This window comes from Dermacentor albipictus, chromosome 1 (assembly GCF_038994185.2).
Source record: "Dermacentor albipictus isolate Rhodes 1998 colony chromosome 1, USDA_Dalb.pri_finalv2, whole genome shotgun sequence".
Taxonomy (NCBI): Eukaryota; Metazoa; Arthropoda; class Arachnida; order Ixodida; family Ixodidae; genus Dermacentor; species Dermacentor albipictus.
In genome coordinates this window covers 147,533,320-147,550,420 of record NC_091821.1, presented here as the reverse complement: position 1 = coordinate 147,550,420, position 17,101 = coordinate 147,533,320, and the positions used below count along the sequence as shown (strand labels likewise).

The 17,101-nt window shown below is 45.2% G+C and overlaps 1 protein-coding gene across 9 annotated transcripts in view; it reads right to left on the bottom strand.

Annotated features, from left to right (window-relative positions):
* LOC135911016 ((Lyso)-N-acylphosphatidylethanolamine lipase-like) overlaps positions 1-17,101 on the bottom strand; it is a 146,873-nt gene that overhangs the window by 8,907 nt on the left and 120,865 nt on the right. For all 9 annotated transcript variants that reach the window (XM_065443087.2, XM_065443088.2, XM_065443091.2 and 6 more), the window contains 3 exons: positions 13,210-13,470; positions 7,798-7,912; positions 5,669-5,855 (listed from right to left, as the gene is read on the bottom strand). In XM_065443087.2, coding sequence (XP_065299159.1) covers positions 5,669-5,855; positions 7,798-7,912; positions 13,210-13,470 — 563 coding nt within the window. The remainder of the gene's footprint in view (positions 1-5,668; positions 5,856-7,797; positions 7,913-13,209; positions 13,471-17,101) is intronic.

Sequence of the window (17,101 nt, the reverse complement as noted above, 5' to 3'; positions counted from 1 at the left end):
CTAGTCAGCGGGTGGTACATACATTGTGTAAATGCATTATTACATATAGTCACAACAGAACAGTCAACATAACACATGAACGACTTCTCGGACGCTAGCCGCCCGATGCACTTCAAATAATGCTTGCCGGAGCTCGGTTGAGCCTTCAGTTCCCTTTCCGTGCCTTTTTAGGCAAAAAAAAATTTTTTTTTAAACACACACAAGTACACTTCCAATTTCAAATGATGAGCATCACGACGGCTGAAGCGCATTCCACTGAACCTGTAGAGTAACTACAAACAATACGAACGCCTCTTTCGCGCTGAGCGTCTTCAAACAACAACCCAGTATTGACACCTCACCCTACGTGCAAGGTCCTACAAATGTTTGCAAAGGATTCGTTGGGCAAAACGCGCACAAGCTAGCGCACTTTAAGCGAGGCGGTCAGATGCAGCTTCCTCCATATAGCGCAACTCCAGAAGACGAGAATGGCTGATGATCGGAGTTGAAAAAATTGAAAATGTTTGCTCCATTTTTAGTGTTGTGGTCATATATACTTTCTATAGGGCAGTCTAATGTGAAGAATGAATTACTAACGATCTTCTTGCATTTTTCACAATAATTATTTCCAGTGATATATTCCAGATATTGCCGCGGCGGCCGCATTTCGATGGGGGTCAAACAAATGCGAAGACACCCGTGTAAGAGTTAGGTGCACATTAAAGAACGCCAGGTTGTCCAAATTTCCGGAGTCTCCCACTACGGCGTGCCTCACGATCAGATCGTGGTCTTGGCACGTAAAACCTCGTAATTTTTCATTTTTTGATAATTCAGATATTCCGAAGATGATCATAAAGTGTCTTCATTGCACCATTAGAATCACTGAAGGGTGGTGGGAACTTGAAGAAGCTGCAGAAAAGCATGAGTGATAGTGTACGTTACCTGCGACTTTTACAAATCAATAATCTTTCGCTAGTGCTGACGACAGCATTGTCTTGCATCTGGTGTGGTTCATTTAGCACGTTCATAAAGCGCTGCAAATGTCCTCTAAATGCCATATAACGAGTATTGCAACACTGCTTTGAGGCTACTTCTCTCGCATGTTTCCCCAGAGTGCCATCAACAGCTTTACTTTTGGGTCCTTGGGCAACAACGTCTTTGCAGAAGAGCGCTTTCATTTCATTTCATTTATTTACTCTCAGGACCATTCGGCTTTGAAAGCACTAAAGACTTTTCTTGAAGACAGCGGCATTGTTGGCCTTTATTAAGGCTTTTATTATTCCTTTCGTTTCAATGTCGCTCTATATATGTATGTGTTTGTAGACTATATGTTATGTTGACTGTAATGTTGTGACTATACGGGATAATGCATTTACGCGATGTTTGTACCACCCGCTGACTAGAGAGTGTTTTATTAGGCGACAGTATCATTTCTATTTTTGAGGCTTTTTTTCTACAGAACTATAGAGTCACTGAACTTGTATAATGTATGTACCGTGTGTTTCTTACGTCATAGTGTTAATGTGAAAACGTTGCTTGACAAGTCCTGGTGCTTGTATGGATAGGTTATTTGATATGTAATCTTGTACCCTGTATGTTGTAAGCTAGACCCATTCAAGAGCTAAGGAGTAGCCGGCGCCTTAAATCATGCGCCAACATCTCCTTCTATCGTATCAATAAATAAAATAAATAACAGCTTCACAGTAATCCTGGAGCACGCGACACTTACCGTTGGAGGTTACAGCTAAAGCTAAGAACAGGCGACAGCACAAAGTTTCGGCTTGAAATTTCATCGATACCTTTACGATACCTAATTTCTCAACAAAGCGACCGCATACCAGTGCACATGTACCCGGAATTGCAGTCAAGGTGACAAAACCTACTAATATGGTGGAGCAAAAGAGAAAGGGGCTATATTTCTTCGCAGCACGCTACAGTAAGCGGCGGTGAACTTGAAGTGTGCAATACGCACTAATTAGATCTTAATTAAAATTAATTCCTAAGACACAAGGATGTACCGATAAACACACTAACGGTCCATGTAGCATATTTAGCCTTTAAGTCCTCATTATGTGTAACAGCGCAATGGGGGCGTTGAGACAATAACGTGTGGAACGTCAATTCGAAACGTGAATATCGGCGAATGCAGGTGAATACATTAAAGCTAGTGCTGGTCTATAATGCTTTAGTAAATGTGAGCAAAATGAATAGCGGCTGTAATCAATTGTCACGCAAGGAATGTACCCTATAGCTACTAGTATAATGTGCACTGCGGAATTCTAGTTCATTTGTTTGGTTATCAACGTATATCACCACATTTATTGGTGTCCATCACTGCCCACCATCTCATGTTTTGTCGAGATCCAATACCTATGTCCTTTTCAAATTATTATAAATTGATGTCAGCATATAAAACATAGAGCAAACCTTTGAAAATTTTCGTGAGCCGTAATCATACTCCATTATATCAAAACTCAATCTCAGGCAAAGGTGCTTCACCACATTTACACACTGCTTACAGTGAAGCCTACTTTAAAATTGGGACCTACACTTATTTTTGTGAAGCTCGACCAGACGCGCACATGCTTAGTTTTATTTCAATTTTATTAATGCAAAATGATTATACGCCCCATTGCGCGAACATCCTACTTCGTAGTCAGCGGCGTGACCGAATGATGGCACCAAAAATGGCCGACGGCGCAAACAGTAAAAAACACGTAAAAAAATGTATCTATTGGCGTGAAATTTCTCAGGGTGGTTCCTGTAAACTAAGTAAATTAATTGCTTCGAAAATAAAATCTGGTTCATTTCGGTCTGGGTGGTATTCCCACCCGGGCCACCGGGATGCGAGACGAGCACGCTTCTCAGACGCCACAGCGGCTCCCCGGCTCTGGTGGGTGTCGCCTAGTGCGTGCGTCATAGGGCACGTGAGGGCGCAGTTAATGGGGAGGACGTGGCTTTACGTAATGAATCTACAAAGTGAGTGTATAAAATAAAGAAACAGCATTAATGTCCAACTGAACGGCGCTGAGCGGTCCTTAGAGTTATGAATTCCTTGCGGGCAAGCGAGCGCGTTGAGACCATTGGCACGTTTTGATTTCGCCAAACCGAGGCGAAGTTAGAACGCAGGCGAGAGCTTGCACGGACAAAAGACGCGCGGAAAAAAATTTAACCAAAGGTACTATAATGCTTTCGCATACCCACACGTAAGAAGTCTTAATTGTATCTTCGGAATTTTTTCAGAGTTTTTTATTAATTTTTTTCAGCCATAGAGACTAACTTAACGCATTTCCACACGTCTCGGCTCCTCAATATGTCACCATTATTAAGAAGTCGTTTTGCGTCTCGATGTCCTTACACGGCGTAAAGAAGCGATGATGCTGTCTTAAATACTGCCAAACTACGGTCGGATGCCGCTTAAAAATTTTAACCCACACGATCGCCAGCACTTCATCGATATTTAACACATAACATCGATGAAAAATGGAGCACATCGGGCATGTTGAGGTTAAAGTGTAGCTTTCTTCGTGAACCTTCCCGGACTTTGCTGACCGTGGCTGCTGAGTGCTGCTGCTGTCTTGCCGAATAGCCCACGCTTAAAAAAAAAAATGAATTGCGTGCCTGATGGTGAGATCGAACCTCGGTCCCCCAGCGCAACAACCCAATTTTCTAGCCATTTGGCTACAATCGCACGTATGCTTCCATCGTGCCGAGGCCAATTAGCTCTTTGAGATTATCGCCTCGCGTGTTTCACACAGCGTAGCATGGATGAGTGAGAGCACAAGCGCGCGCGCCAGTGTTCTTCAGGCCAAAGATGCAGGAAGGAAGTGAGCACACTTATAGCATTTGATTAACCTGTGCGACGTCTCAAAAAGGCTCTTCGATGAACGATTTGTATTATAACGGTAGTCTGCTCGCTGTTCGTTGTTTGTGATTGTGCGTTATCTCAGCCGCTAGACATGGTAGATGCTTATAATTCTAAAACATGGCACGTAATCACAGTGATCACAACAATCACAGTAAGAAGGTTGAAAGAAACGTAGAAAAAATAATAGTAAGCCGATATATTAAAGGAAAAGGCAGAAAATGGAAAGAAAAATCACAGAAGAAAGATTAGTACGTAATAAACAATGAAACCTGACCGAATTCACTAAGTTTCTTTCTTTTATAGAGTCGCTTGCTATTGAGCAACCACCTTCGATAATGATATGCATGTCATTACGATTGGCTGGCATCTGCTCTTACGAACAAGCCGTAAGAACACTTTTGTAGATACAGCTTGATAAACAGGCAGTTAAAAGAAAAGTTTCATTCAAAGAAGCAAAACATAATAAACTTGCATGAATATAATAACCACAGCAAAGTAAAAAGAAATTGATATGATTCTTTTTTACCCCGCACAAGTGTCGACTGGAACCACCTTCCTGCTTCCATCATTGAGATCACAGATATATCTTCATTCAAAACAGCAGTCTACCACGCTATCGCTTAACGTTGTCTGCATACCATTGTCTGCATATTACATTGCTTTATTATTTACCACTCATTTCTGTAGTGCCTTTGGGCCTCAAGAGCATGTATAATAAATAAATTAAAAAATAATATGGCAGCAGACTCGCACACGTCACACAAAAAAAGTTACCGATTACATTTAATTTATTCAAAAATCTTAATGGTTAGAGTGACCAATTACTGCTACATAAAACAAATTGAGCTATTATTAAACAGTAATCGACTACTTGTACTTTCCTCCAGCTTTATGAGCCCTGCACTAAAAAATAACTAAAACAAGATGGCCTGATTCTTTCAGTGCGCCCACTGCAGCCATTTACACGTGGCTATCTTCACTAACAATTTGTTTTCAAATTTTTCATGGATTGTCTGCCCTCGTTTCCTCGCGTAAACATCGGCGCTGACATTGAAGACTCTCTCGATGCGTGCGCTGTAGGGAAGGGCAGTGCTGCAACGTACGAACACCTTGCGCACAAGATTGGACTTAATGCGGGATCGATCACTTCTGGGTTCTCTACGAAGCGCAGCGCTTCGTTGTTGTTCGGGCTCGGTAAAAGCGTACCCGTTAGAACCAATGAAAACCTGGAAAATGCATCTGTAGATGAAGTCCTGGACCCAACGTCCGAAGTGGCCATCGCTATCCAGCCATATTAACAGGTTAAAATCACCGGGCAACATCTGGTGGGGCGTTAAGATGAAGAAACGAATACCTCGCGCCCCGGGTTTACTCGCCTGAGCATGCGCGCATCCGTGAGGCTGCTGCGAGGCACGACCGCGGGCGTTCCCTTGCAGTTACCGCCAAATTCAAGCGCCCAAAGCCGCGCCGCGTGTTACAGCCTGTCTCGTCAATAAAGTAACCGGTCACATGTAATTAGTTAACCGAAAAAGTACTGAATTACAGAGGCCATTACTGAGCAAAAAAAAATATGTAATCGATGAATTACAAAACTACCAAGAAATGTAACTGATTACAAGTAGTTAATCACATGTGATTCGTTACGTACAAGTCTGTGCGGTAGAACGCAAACATGGCCGCTAGTACTGAAAGAACTTCTTGCAGTTCGTTTCTAATTTGCGACTGCCCCATGCGCACAGTTGCGTCAAGCCATGGACAGAAAAGAGACCGCGTGACCCCACGTGCACGCCTTCCCGGCAGGCACCTCTCACGCCAGCGCACCTGGACGTCGACGTAGCCGTTGATCCTAGTCTTCTTGGTGTGCTCGGCTGGGCTTCGCGTGATGAAGGTGCTCTTGCCGTACACGAACGTTACGGGTACTTCGGGATCCAGGTCCAAGAAACGCAGAACCATGGGATTCTTCGTCCATCCGAAGTACACGCTCAGGTTCCGGAACGCCTCTTCACCTCTGCGTGACGACATACACGCGCACCGACAAGGTACGATGAAGTCCCGCGTTCGTCCACCCTCAGTCCAGCAAAAGAAAATGTTAAGGACACGGCGCCACAGTGCTCTGGCTCGTCGTACTTTCTCTGCCTTAGCCCACACTTTTTTTTTTTTTACTTTTGACATTTGCATACTAGGGTTGAAAAAGGAAACTTGCGCGTAACATCGTTAAGCTGTTCACGAAAGGGTAAGTACACGCGCAGCTTACTGAACATTTGCTTGCTTTGAGAAGAGTCGAAGACATGCTAATTAGAACTGCAAGAAATATCACCGTAATTACAGTAATTAAAGCAAGACCTCAAGATGAACCTGATGACCATGCGCAAGTAAGTGTTTCTTAATACCCGCGCAACAATTAACGTGGCAGAACTGTTTAGCTCATCAAGCTAGTTAAACAGTTAGGTAACGTTAATTACTGAGCGCAGACAAGAATTATAGCTATACATAATGTTCCATGTTGCTATGACTAAGAAAATTTATTAGGTGTTTCATGACTACGATCCAGCTTACGTATACATCACTAAGGAAAGGAGCAACCTCAGATCCGATACCAATTACCGACTTCCTCTGGTTAACCTCCGTCTTCCCCCCCCCCCCCTCTCTCTCTTTCGTTCTCTGTCTCCTTCAAAAATTGAACAAGTAAGGTACGCGGAATGGGTCTACTCAGTTTGGTGACGCTAGAGAGTTCTGCAAATACTGCAGCTGCAACATACTGCCAAGTGTTTTATTTATTTATTTATTTATTTATTTATTTATTTATTTATTTATTTATTTATTTATTTATTTATTTATTTATTTATTTATTCGGAAACAATAACTCGAAAAGAACCCTCCTCCTTAGCTTATGTTGCCAAAAAATAAAAACGGTCCTCCCCTCGCGCATGTAGTGTAGTGTCATATTTTGTGATTACTCAAAATTAGAGGCACATTACTGAAAATTTCATTACTTCGAACACAGGGGAAAAAGCAACCATAAAAGAGTTGCGGCATGTTTTTACGTCTGTGCATCACGTTTACTGTGTTCTGCTCTTGTTGCTGGGTCATAATCCGAAGCCGAGGCAGAATTTGATTAATTCATGCTTTATTCAAGCAATAAAATTAGACCGCACGATGACTTTATGTCGTCGCTTTTGTTCTTGTGGTTTGCATTACTCGAGACAGTGCCAATGCGCCATAGTGAGCAATAACAATGTGCGGAAACATTTTTCTTAGTACAAGTGTTCAGCACGCTCTCCCACTTTAGCCGTACGCCAAACGTCGAAAGATTAATGTATATTGCAGCCTAAGTCTTAACGTGCCCTGCTTGTGAAGGCATGACGTGTCGGCTATTGCGATGCGCCTAATTACAAGGAGTCGCGCGAAGCGTGCGTACCCTCCGGTGAAATTTATTTTCTCCGTAGTAGTACACGATTTGCTCACAGCTCACAAGCATCCTGTTTTGCTCTATTTCTTATGCAATGTGACAGGCATTCGGAGGCTACTTGCCTTGTCCACCAAGTAAAACCGACTACGTTTTGCCGTTCAGGGCAAAGGGTCATGGACGCCTGCCGCCGCAGTGTTATACGCACGAACCATCTTTAGAAATGCCTTGCTAATTTTAATTTGCACAATTCGTCGTTTAAGGTTAGCCTACATGGTCCTTATTACGTGGGACGTAATACTTGCAGCGTTCTTTAAGGACGTCATTCTTATTAATAACAAATATCTTTTCTTAATAATGTAATATCTGACTTTACTACAACACACACTGTAAAACAATAATGTGCGTTCAGCGTTACTTATTGCGAGAAGACGATGCTGAAGCATAGCGAGAAAGAAAAATGCTTCCAAAATTGCGGTGGCACGGATGATTTCCGATGAGACTGTCGTCAAATACATGCCGGCATTCCTGCATTCATTCTTACGTTGGCCTCCGGACGTTGCAGTGGTACACGTAATTGGGAATAGCGGTGGGATCCGTCACAACACGACCAAAAAGGCTGTGAGCACCACTGAGTACTGCCTGCATTATAAACGGCCCTGCGAAAGTGAAAACAGGGTAAATGTGCGCTTCGTCAAAGCAAAAAAAAAAGGGGGGTAAACAAAAAAGAGGACAAACAGACACTTTTATTGCGCATGGACAACTTGTCATTTGAGTAATTACAATATATATACCGTCAGGAGTAGTGTGGTTCAAAATATAAAAGCAATTTCCTTTTTAAAAAAAAAGTTCTAGCAGGAGTCTGGAAATTCCGCACATGGAAAATATATGGAAAGAAAAAAGAAAGTCTGAGCATTGAACATTGCAAGAGGACATGTTGGGATAGTCTGTGTTTGCTAACGGACATAATGTAAGGCAACGACACAACCACAAAGACACATATACACATGTCATAGCACCGCGTGTTGTCGTTTGTTGTCTGTCCCTGTCTTATGAGCGCTATTGAACTTCCCAGTATGACAAAACAAATTGCCCGAACCAATGCCTTGGTAATAAGCGCTGTAGTCTGATCATTTCGCAACAGGTCAAAAGTGATAAATTGGCAGCCTGCACTCGTTGTCTAACAGGCGCCTTAAGTATTACGAAGAATACACACAGCATGAACGATACTCTGGACCCTCACCTGTACCTGAACTAATCATAGAGAAAGCCGAACAGTTATAATTTTGAGAGGAACCGCAAAGGCTGGCACCCAGCGCTCGACGGAATCAACAGTGAACAGAGCCATTAACAGGAATTTCGCCCGTGAAGCATACGACATTGTTTGGGAGAAGCTCTGGGTGCACAGCGCGATCAGTGTCATCTGCAACGGTCTTAGACAGCTTACGTTGCTGCATCTTCTTTGCGCTTTAAACATTAAAAATGCTGCCATGCGTACGATCGACTGCGTTTGTAGGAGAAATTTGGATAATAGCGTCGATGTACAGTTCGAAATGCACTTCCAGAGCCTGAACCCTATAAGCCATTTCTCTGTATAAAGAGTGTCCCAACTATCATGCATCGCGTTTTCAAAAAAAAAGGTGGGTCATTCTACGCGAAGATCACAACACAAAGTGCATATTGTTCACAGTCGAGTAGGGCATGCGCCAGTAATTTTGTTGTTGATGCCATTCAATTTATTAGCTAATTGCAATTCGCTATATATAATTAATGCTCTGAATGGCATGCTATCAATGAATAATTTGTAGAAAATTGTAAGAAACTTAGAAATGGCATGTTTTCAGCCAGGCACTTTATGCCAGTAATTTTTTTCCGGCTGATAAATAAATCCCGCAAGAGATGAAAAACATCACGCGACATCGAAAAGCAGCACCCTGAAACCCGTTCCACAGGAGCTAGTGAGCGTACTCTCTCCGCGGCGCATCAGCCACCAGTTATCGGCACTCTTTCCTTATCAACGCCCAGGCGCGGCGCTGTCGCGGGCGGGACGCGTCAGATAAAGCGCCAACTCTGACGCTAACTGCTATGGAGCTTGTTTGAGGGCGCTGCTTTCTGATGCGGGCTAGGGTGTCTCTAGTCAGAAGCTTGGCATCGAGACACACTAATGCGGGCGGACGGTTAGCCACGTGATATTTTGTTTTTCGCGGGCTTTCTTTATCAGCCAGATATGGGTAAAAAGTACTCAGCTGAAACCACGCCAGCCTTAAGTTTCTATAAATTTCCTACGAATTCTTCATTGACAGCACAGTATTCAGAGCAATAACTATAAATTTGCTGATTGCAATTACTTGTTAAATTAAATGGCATCAACAAAAAACGTGCGCAGCTTGCACTAGTGGTGCAAGGATGGGAGTCAACAGCGGAGCTTGTGATCACTTAGCTTTTACGTGGCTTGTCTAAGTTGTTTGTAGGTTTTGCGAGGTTATGCTAGGTTTTGCTTAGTTGTTGGTAGGCTTGGCTAAGTCGTTTCTAGGTTTTGTGAAGTTATGGCAGGCTTGGCTAAGTTGTGTCTAGGTTTCGCGAGGTTATGCTAGCTTTTGCTAAGTTGCTGTCTCGGTGTGCTTGACGCTGGAAGTTTTCGAACAGTCGCAGGCCGGGATCGCTTTCTCGGCGACGTCGAGCGTTCAGGCGCCGACTCTCTCGTTCCCTGGCCTGAAACTCGGGATCCTCGACTCGGCGTCACCTCTTCTCAGCCGCAGCTTCGGCGCGGTGTTCCGGATCAGCTCGGCGGCGATGCATCGCTTCTCGCTTGGCAGTACGGCGCTCTTCCTGGTAAGCCACTTCTTCGGGCGTCCGCACTTTCTTCAGTGTTCCCATGGCAGCGAAATGTGTGTCGCTGCGCCGGCTGTTCTGAGATTTTACTCGCCTGTGACGTCAAGACTCCGCCCTAGGCGCGTGGGGTGCGAGGAGGTTACGTGGCTAGGTGCTCTCACAGGTGGCTGCTAGGCAACGCGAGGCGGCGCACAGCTGGGCTGACTTTTCTGGTAACGCTCCACGGCGAAACTAACACTTAAACAGCTCCGCTGTTAAAAATTACTGGCGGCTACCCACTCGACTGGCAACAATATACACTTGATTATCTTGATGTGGAATGGCCCGTCCTTTTTAAAAACGCGACGCATGATAGCTGGGACATCCTGTATATACAGTTCATAACTCGGACTTCGAGCGCCCCCTCATTCGGCGCCTCCGAGGAAAGCGACACGCGTCCGTCTGACTGCAATCAGCAGATCGCATGTCCTATCAAGACGCAGTGTCATTGCGATTGCTGTTTTTCGCTATGACGCATGCGTAACGTACGAAGTCTAAACACATTTGCTGTATACCGTGGGATGCAGGGACGGCTGTATGAAAACATGACAAGGTAGTCCACAAAGCACCGTCCCACTGATTTCCGTCACGAAGTTGCGGGCTCGAACGCTGAAAGCCCTTCTGTATTCGCTGCTTGCTATAGTCGTAGTCTTATGCTTCGAAGAGGTCAAAGCGCCCATGGCATCTTTACATCGCAGACGTCTCTGTCCGCTTGTCATCCAAGTAGCAACACATAGCCACTGCAAGCAGAGTTATACCTCCCCTTTCACCTCGCGTTTAATACTAATTGGGCTCCCGAGAAGACTCGAGAGCATCCCACGCCTACAGTTTATATGCGGATGATATAACGTTATGGACGACGGGTGGCAGCGATGGCGAAATCAAGGAGACCGTGCAAGAAGCAATAAGTACAGTCACGACATACGTAGAACCAAGAGGACTTTCATGTTCCCCAGAGAAATCTGAGCTCCTACTGATCAAATCAATACTGCAAAGAAAATCGCAAGCCTCTAACCAACAAAGAATTGCGTTGGGAATCAAAGGTACACCCGTACTCTAGGTCTCATGCCTAAGGTACTGGGATTGCACATACAAAGTGACCAAAAAACACCACAACAATCCAACTCTTAAAGACATCCACGGCACAGGTGGGCCGGCTTATTTCGAGAATTGCAACCAGACCCACCGGCATGAAAGAGAGCAATATCATTCGACTGGTATAAGCTTTTACCATCTCTCGTATAGTGTGTAGTGCGCCATTCTTAAATTTCATACATACCGAGAAACACACCATTGACATAATGATAAGGAAAGCATTAAAGCAAGCATTACACCTTCCTCCAAGCACAGCAAACGAAACGTTATTAGCCCTAGGATTACACAATACACTGGACGAAATTATAGAAGCACAGAGAACATCACACTATGAACGCTTAACAGACACGAAGACAGCACGGACAATACTAAACAATCTGGCAATACAATGCCCGACGCGAATTGAAGAAAAGATAGATATTCCACCGGCATCAAGAACACCTTCATAATACCCTCCACCCCTAAGAACATGCACCCAAACCATACCGCAGACCGACGGAAAGCAAGAGCTCAAAGACTCAACAAAGTGCTCAAAGACGCTGAACATGTAGCTTATGTTGATAGTGCAAAGTATCCCTCACAACCAGCCATGACTGTCAGTTGTTACGGTCACAAAAATGTATATCTCAACAACTAGCTCCATATGTGCCAAACACCCAAAAGGGGAAGAGGCTGCAACAGCTTTATCATACGCATCAAGCACTCCACCACGCAACGTCACCGACTCCAAAGCTTCCTTAATTAATTACACCAAGAGACTTCTATCACCTCTAACATACCGAATTCTCATTGGAACACATCCTACCCGCAGAAGAACTCTTCGACTCATCTGGACGCCAGGCCATGCAGGGGTAATTGGGAAAAACGCTGCGAACGACGCTGTCCGAGCAAGTATCAACTGGGAGAGTCACTTGCGTGGCTCATCTCTCTCTGGACAACAAATCTCCGAAGAGACCCAAACGGCCCCCACAATGAGAACCAAATCAAGAAATAACAGCTTCCCAATACGAACAAATGACCACTGACGGAGAAATCTTCGAATACTACCGAAATGCTCGCAATAAATACCCTCCTCCTGCCAAATCATTAAACAAACACCAAGCAACTACATGGAGGCTTCTACAAACAAGCACCTTTCCTACGCCACTACTCACGCACCGAATACACCCAGAAGCATACTCATCACACTGTAAAATATGCAATACACCACGTGCAGGCCTCCATCACATTATATGGCCATGCCCATCAGTTCCAAACAATATCAGACACAGCATAAACCACAACGCTAAAATAAAAACACCTGAGCAGTGGGAGGCTATAATGCTCACCGAATGCCCAGAAGACCAGCTTTACGGGGCTAGCCTCCCAGCCTCTCCGTTCCCCTTTCGAACTCAGCAGGGACTTTCTAATACAGATTTTTTGTCTCTCTCTCTCGCGTTTAATACGAACTCTCATCTATGTTCGCTGAAGTAGTAGTTGCTCTCTTCTTTCTTTGAGTGGTAACTTGAAGCAATACTTTTTTTTCTTTGAATATTCTTGCTCTTTCCGGCCGTTGCAGTTTGTCTTAGTAAGTCTCATTACCCTTTTAGGCAGTCCGAATGTATGAGCACGGCGAAAAACCGGAGACGTAGTTAAGCTTCAACGGTTTTTGTCCCTACCTTCCCACAGCAATGCCAGAAAATGTTTGAAAAGCAGTGTCGAAAAAAATTGTAATGTAATGTGATCCCTAATGTGACCGTTCTCCTTACCTTTTCCGCCATTCCCTCTTACTCCGAGGGCACAGTAGCCAACGGCACTAATCACCTGGTTAAGCTTCCTGCCTTAATTTCATCTCTCTCTCTCTCTCTCTCTCTCTCTCTCTCTCTCTCTCTCTCTCTATCTATCTATCTATCTATCTATCTATCTATCTCGTACCGTCCCGACAACTCTACGAAGCACAAAGCCCTCACATGAAATGCGGTGAGTGGGCTGGCTGTAAAACTGTACTCACCAAGGAGGCCAGACGCTCGCAGTCCCGAGAGCACGTTGAAACGGTTGCAGTAGAGTTGCAGCGGTGCCAACCAGTGACCCATGCGCTTGCCACGCGGCCGACCCGGGTCGAACACGGGGAAGCCCCAAGGATCCTCGAGCACAAGGTGAGCCACGCGGTGCGGGTAGAGGAGAGCGTACGACGCGGAGAGGAAGCCTCCGAGACTGTGGCCGACCAACACAAAGCGCTCCAGCTGCATCTGCTGCCGCCACGCCTCGATGCCTGCGCCGAATACAGCAAGTGTGTTGTCGCTGCGCCTTTGCCGGCCGTAGATATCAGCGCATGCAGTGGCCGCGGTCGCGTAACGCTTGGTAACTGCTAGAGTGGCTATGATACTGAATGAATCTCAGGATGAAAGTGAACATCGCAAAGCAGGTGCAAGTAAGTCTTTAACACTGATCAACTAAATTACAGATACGCAACGGATGTTAAGCGAAATGAAATGGTATTAAATGTGCGACATGATTAAGAACAAGCGAGGGGGAAGGTTAAAATCACTAGCTCATATCAGCTCACAACTGCATCTACAGCATGATCCTCTATTAGGGGAAACCGCTTATTAGTATTCAAGCCAATACGGCATCAATGCTTTTTATGGGAACACAGTTGCCAGTATGGTGCCTAATGTAGATATATATAAATTATCTAGATATTCGCTCAAAATGTAAACGTTTATGAGTCCTTGAATATTTGTGAAGTGGTTCGCTAAAGTACGACGCTGTATTAGGCTACGAGAACGTCTCGCAGGTAGCGAGAAAACTCGCAAGTCCACTAAGTTCCCCTGTTCTCGCATATACAGGGTATCCCAGATAACTTCAGCCAGAGTTTTAAGATATGCGAATATCACGTAGCTGGTCAGAACCAAGGTAATGTTGCTTGCCGTCGCTTGGAGATACTCAGATTATTTTTTCATTTCGCCTAATTCGTTATTAGCCTTAATTAATTAATAAGCTTTTCAAATACTATAAAGAGATGAAAAGTGTCAATGAGAAAATTATCGAGCGACATGAAAAACTCCCAATACAGCTTTCTGTTGCTCAATACGTGCTACATAAAAGTGTTTTCCCGAGCGTGAAAGAAGTCCGAGAATGCACGCAATATTGCCGCGTGACCGGCCGCTCGAGGCGCTTTGCGTGTATTCGCGGGCTTCTTTCACGCTCGGAAAAACGCTTTTATGTGGTGACATACTGTCACATTGTGTCAAATGAAGGCGCTGAGAGCGTTCAGTTCAATGTAGGACTGTGTTCTATGCGTCTGACTTGGCACAATGTTGCCGACAGCGACATTATCTTTCGTAAACGTCTTTGACTTTTCTTTTCGTCAACAAGAGCCGTGCAAAATAGAAAGGCGTTCACGGTGACGTGCCTAGCGGAATTCTAATCTAGCACCACGTCATGTGTAAACCCGCCGTGGTGGCTTAGTGGTTATGGCCTTGCGCTGCTATAAGCACGTTGGCGCGGAATTTCGATGGGAGCGATATGCAAAAAAGCATTGCCATTTCTTGGGCGTGTTGGCAAACTGAAAGCATATTTAGCGCCAGCAAACAAGGAAGGAAGGGAGACGACTACAGCGCATTGTGGTGTCGTCTCCCTTCCGTCCTTGTTTGCTAGCGCTAAATATGCTTTCATGCAAAAAAGCCTGTGTGCCGTGCATTGGGTACACGTTAATGAACCCCAGGTGGTAAAAACAGCGTGCCTCGATCAAATCGTGGTTTTGGCATGTAAACATAATTTTTAACCACTTCCTGTGGTATCCACACCAAATCTACTGTTCCGTTATTTATCCTGTCAAGGTCTCCAATTAAACAATACATTTCACTCCATCCGATATTTCGCGAGAGTAAAACAATGCTCAATAAATCTTGCCGTAAGGCGAGTTGGTTTATAATGATTAAGATGTCCCGGAGAAAACAATACCTCGGAGTTCAAACTGGCCCCGTCACTCTTGTGATACTCTCTCCAGTTTTTAAAGAGTACGTACGCTCAGTCTACACGCTGAGTGAGATTGGAGTTTATTGGCGCAAGGGCCAGGTATGGCCAAACCGAAAGAGATCATTTACGGTGTTACGCCAGGCGTAGCTACGTGGCAGTTGCTTTGAAGTGGAATCCAACTGCGTATATCTGGTTCTTCCTTTACAGCGACAACTGCGACAACTGCGGATTACAGGGAATTAGAGCGAAAACTGAACAAACTCTTAGTGATTCATAATCTACTTTCTGCACGTATGGCATGTGCCTCATGTCATGTTTAGCTGCTCTTAGAGTATTCTGAAAGCATCAACGAGCAACCATGGTATGTTACTACGCCATTTGTTGAGCGGTAAATTAAAAGCTGCAAGACCTAGCCTCCCGCTCTCATAGCCTGGAAAGACCGATAGTACGTAGTCATACTCCATATAATAAACTCCATCCGAATTCTTTGTTCGCACCTCAAGTGCTAGGCTGCCTTCTTCCCCGACTGCAACGCATAAGTGCACAACGTTGGCGACAATGATGGAATTGACGAAATGCGAAAACTCCCGCGTACTTAGATTTAGGCGCACGTTAAAGAACCCCAGGTGGTCGAAATTTCTGGAGTCCTCCGCTACGGCGTGCCTCATAATCAGAAGGTGGTTTTGGCACGCAAAACCCCATAATTTTTTTTTAATGGTTGAATCGACAAAGCATGGAATCCGGCAAAGCAGCACCGCGGAACGACCGCGAGCCAGAACAAACGGCCTCAAGTAGCACAGCGAACGCCACCCCGGCAAGAGCGAGCATGAGCCCTCTGGGAGGAGTGGTCGCGGGTAACGCTCGGGCGTCGCCGGCAGCCTCTCCGCCGCTGATCGCTCGCCGCCGGTATTGTCGCTACAGGCCTTTTCCGGTTCACTTCATACCTGTAGATGACAGCGCTTCAGAGAGAACCCGAGCAGCAATTTTTTCTTATCGTTGTTGCCACTTTACCCTGCCTCGCAATCAATGCACACAAACATGCCGATATTTGCGGCACAGCCAGCTGCGATGCAAGTGTGGCCGAGCCGGTATGCTGTGCGCCGTCGGTAGTCATGCGTGCACTGCAGCTGAACTTGACTAGTATCGGAACTCTCGTTTGCGCTAAATGTTTTACCACGGACATGGTTTTTAATAAAATGAACTTTACGCGTCACGTTACTGTAGCGGACATTATTTTCCTTGGAATAGAAGCTGCATAGTGTTGCGTACTCCAGGGTAGCGTATCGTACTGCTGCCGAGAAGTAGCGGCGCCTGCCTATCGAAGCTCGACCGACATTACTTATTGGGTAGCGTGGCGTTGTCGGCGGGCTGCAGGCATCCGGTAGACCATGGCGACCGAGCAAGGGCGAAACGATTTGCTAGTGCGAAACTTGCACGGTTTATTCCAAGGTAGTTGAACGAAAATAAGAAAAGCATGAAGAATCTAAAAGTACATTTCGGAACCCCTTAAATAGGCTCTTCACAAGTGTGGGCGGGATCTTGCTTCCGTCGATGTCACGTGACAGGCACAGAGAGAAGGCCCCTCCTCCTGCATTACCGAGCAAGGAAAGCAGAAGTCAACCCTCATTTCGACGAATCCTGGTAAAAGGTCCTTTGTGCGCAAGGTGCCTGACGTTAACCATCGCAGGAGAAGTCAACCCTCATTTCGACGAATCCTAGTAGAAGGTCCGGCGAAATTCCTATCGCCACGTGGTGTCAGACGCCAACCCTAACAATAGCCAATGTTTGTGTCGCCAGTCGCGACCACGCGCCAGTGCAGCGTCGATGCATTGTTTCTGCAGTAAACACGAAGTGTTCACCGTTTATGTGCGCTGCGAGATTGTATGATGATGATGAACCTCTACCATGTACCCATGATCGTA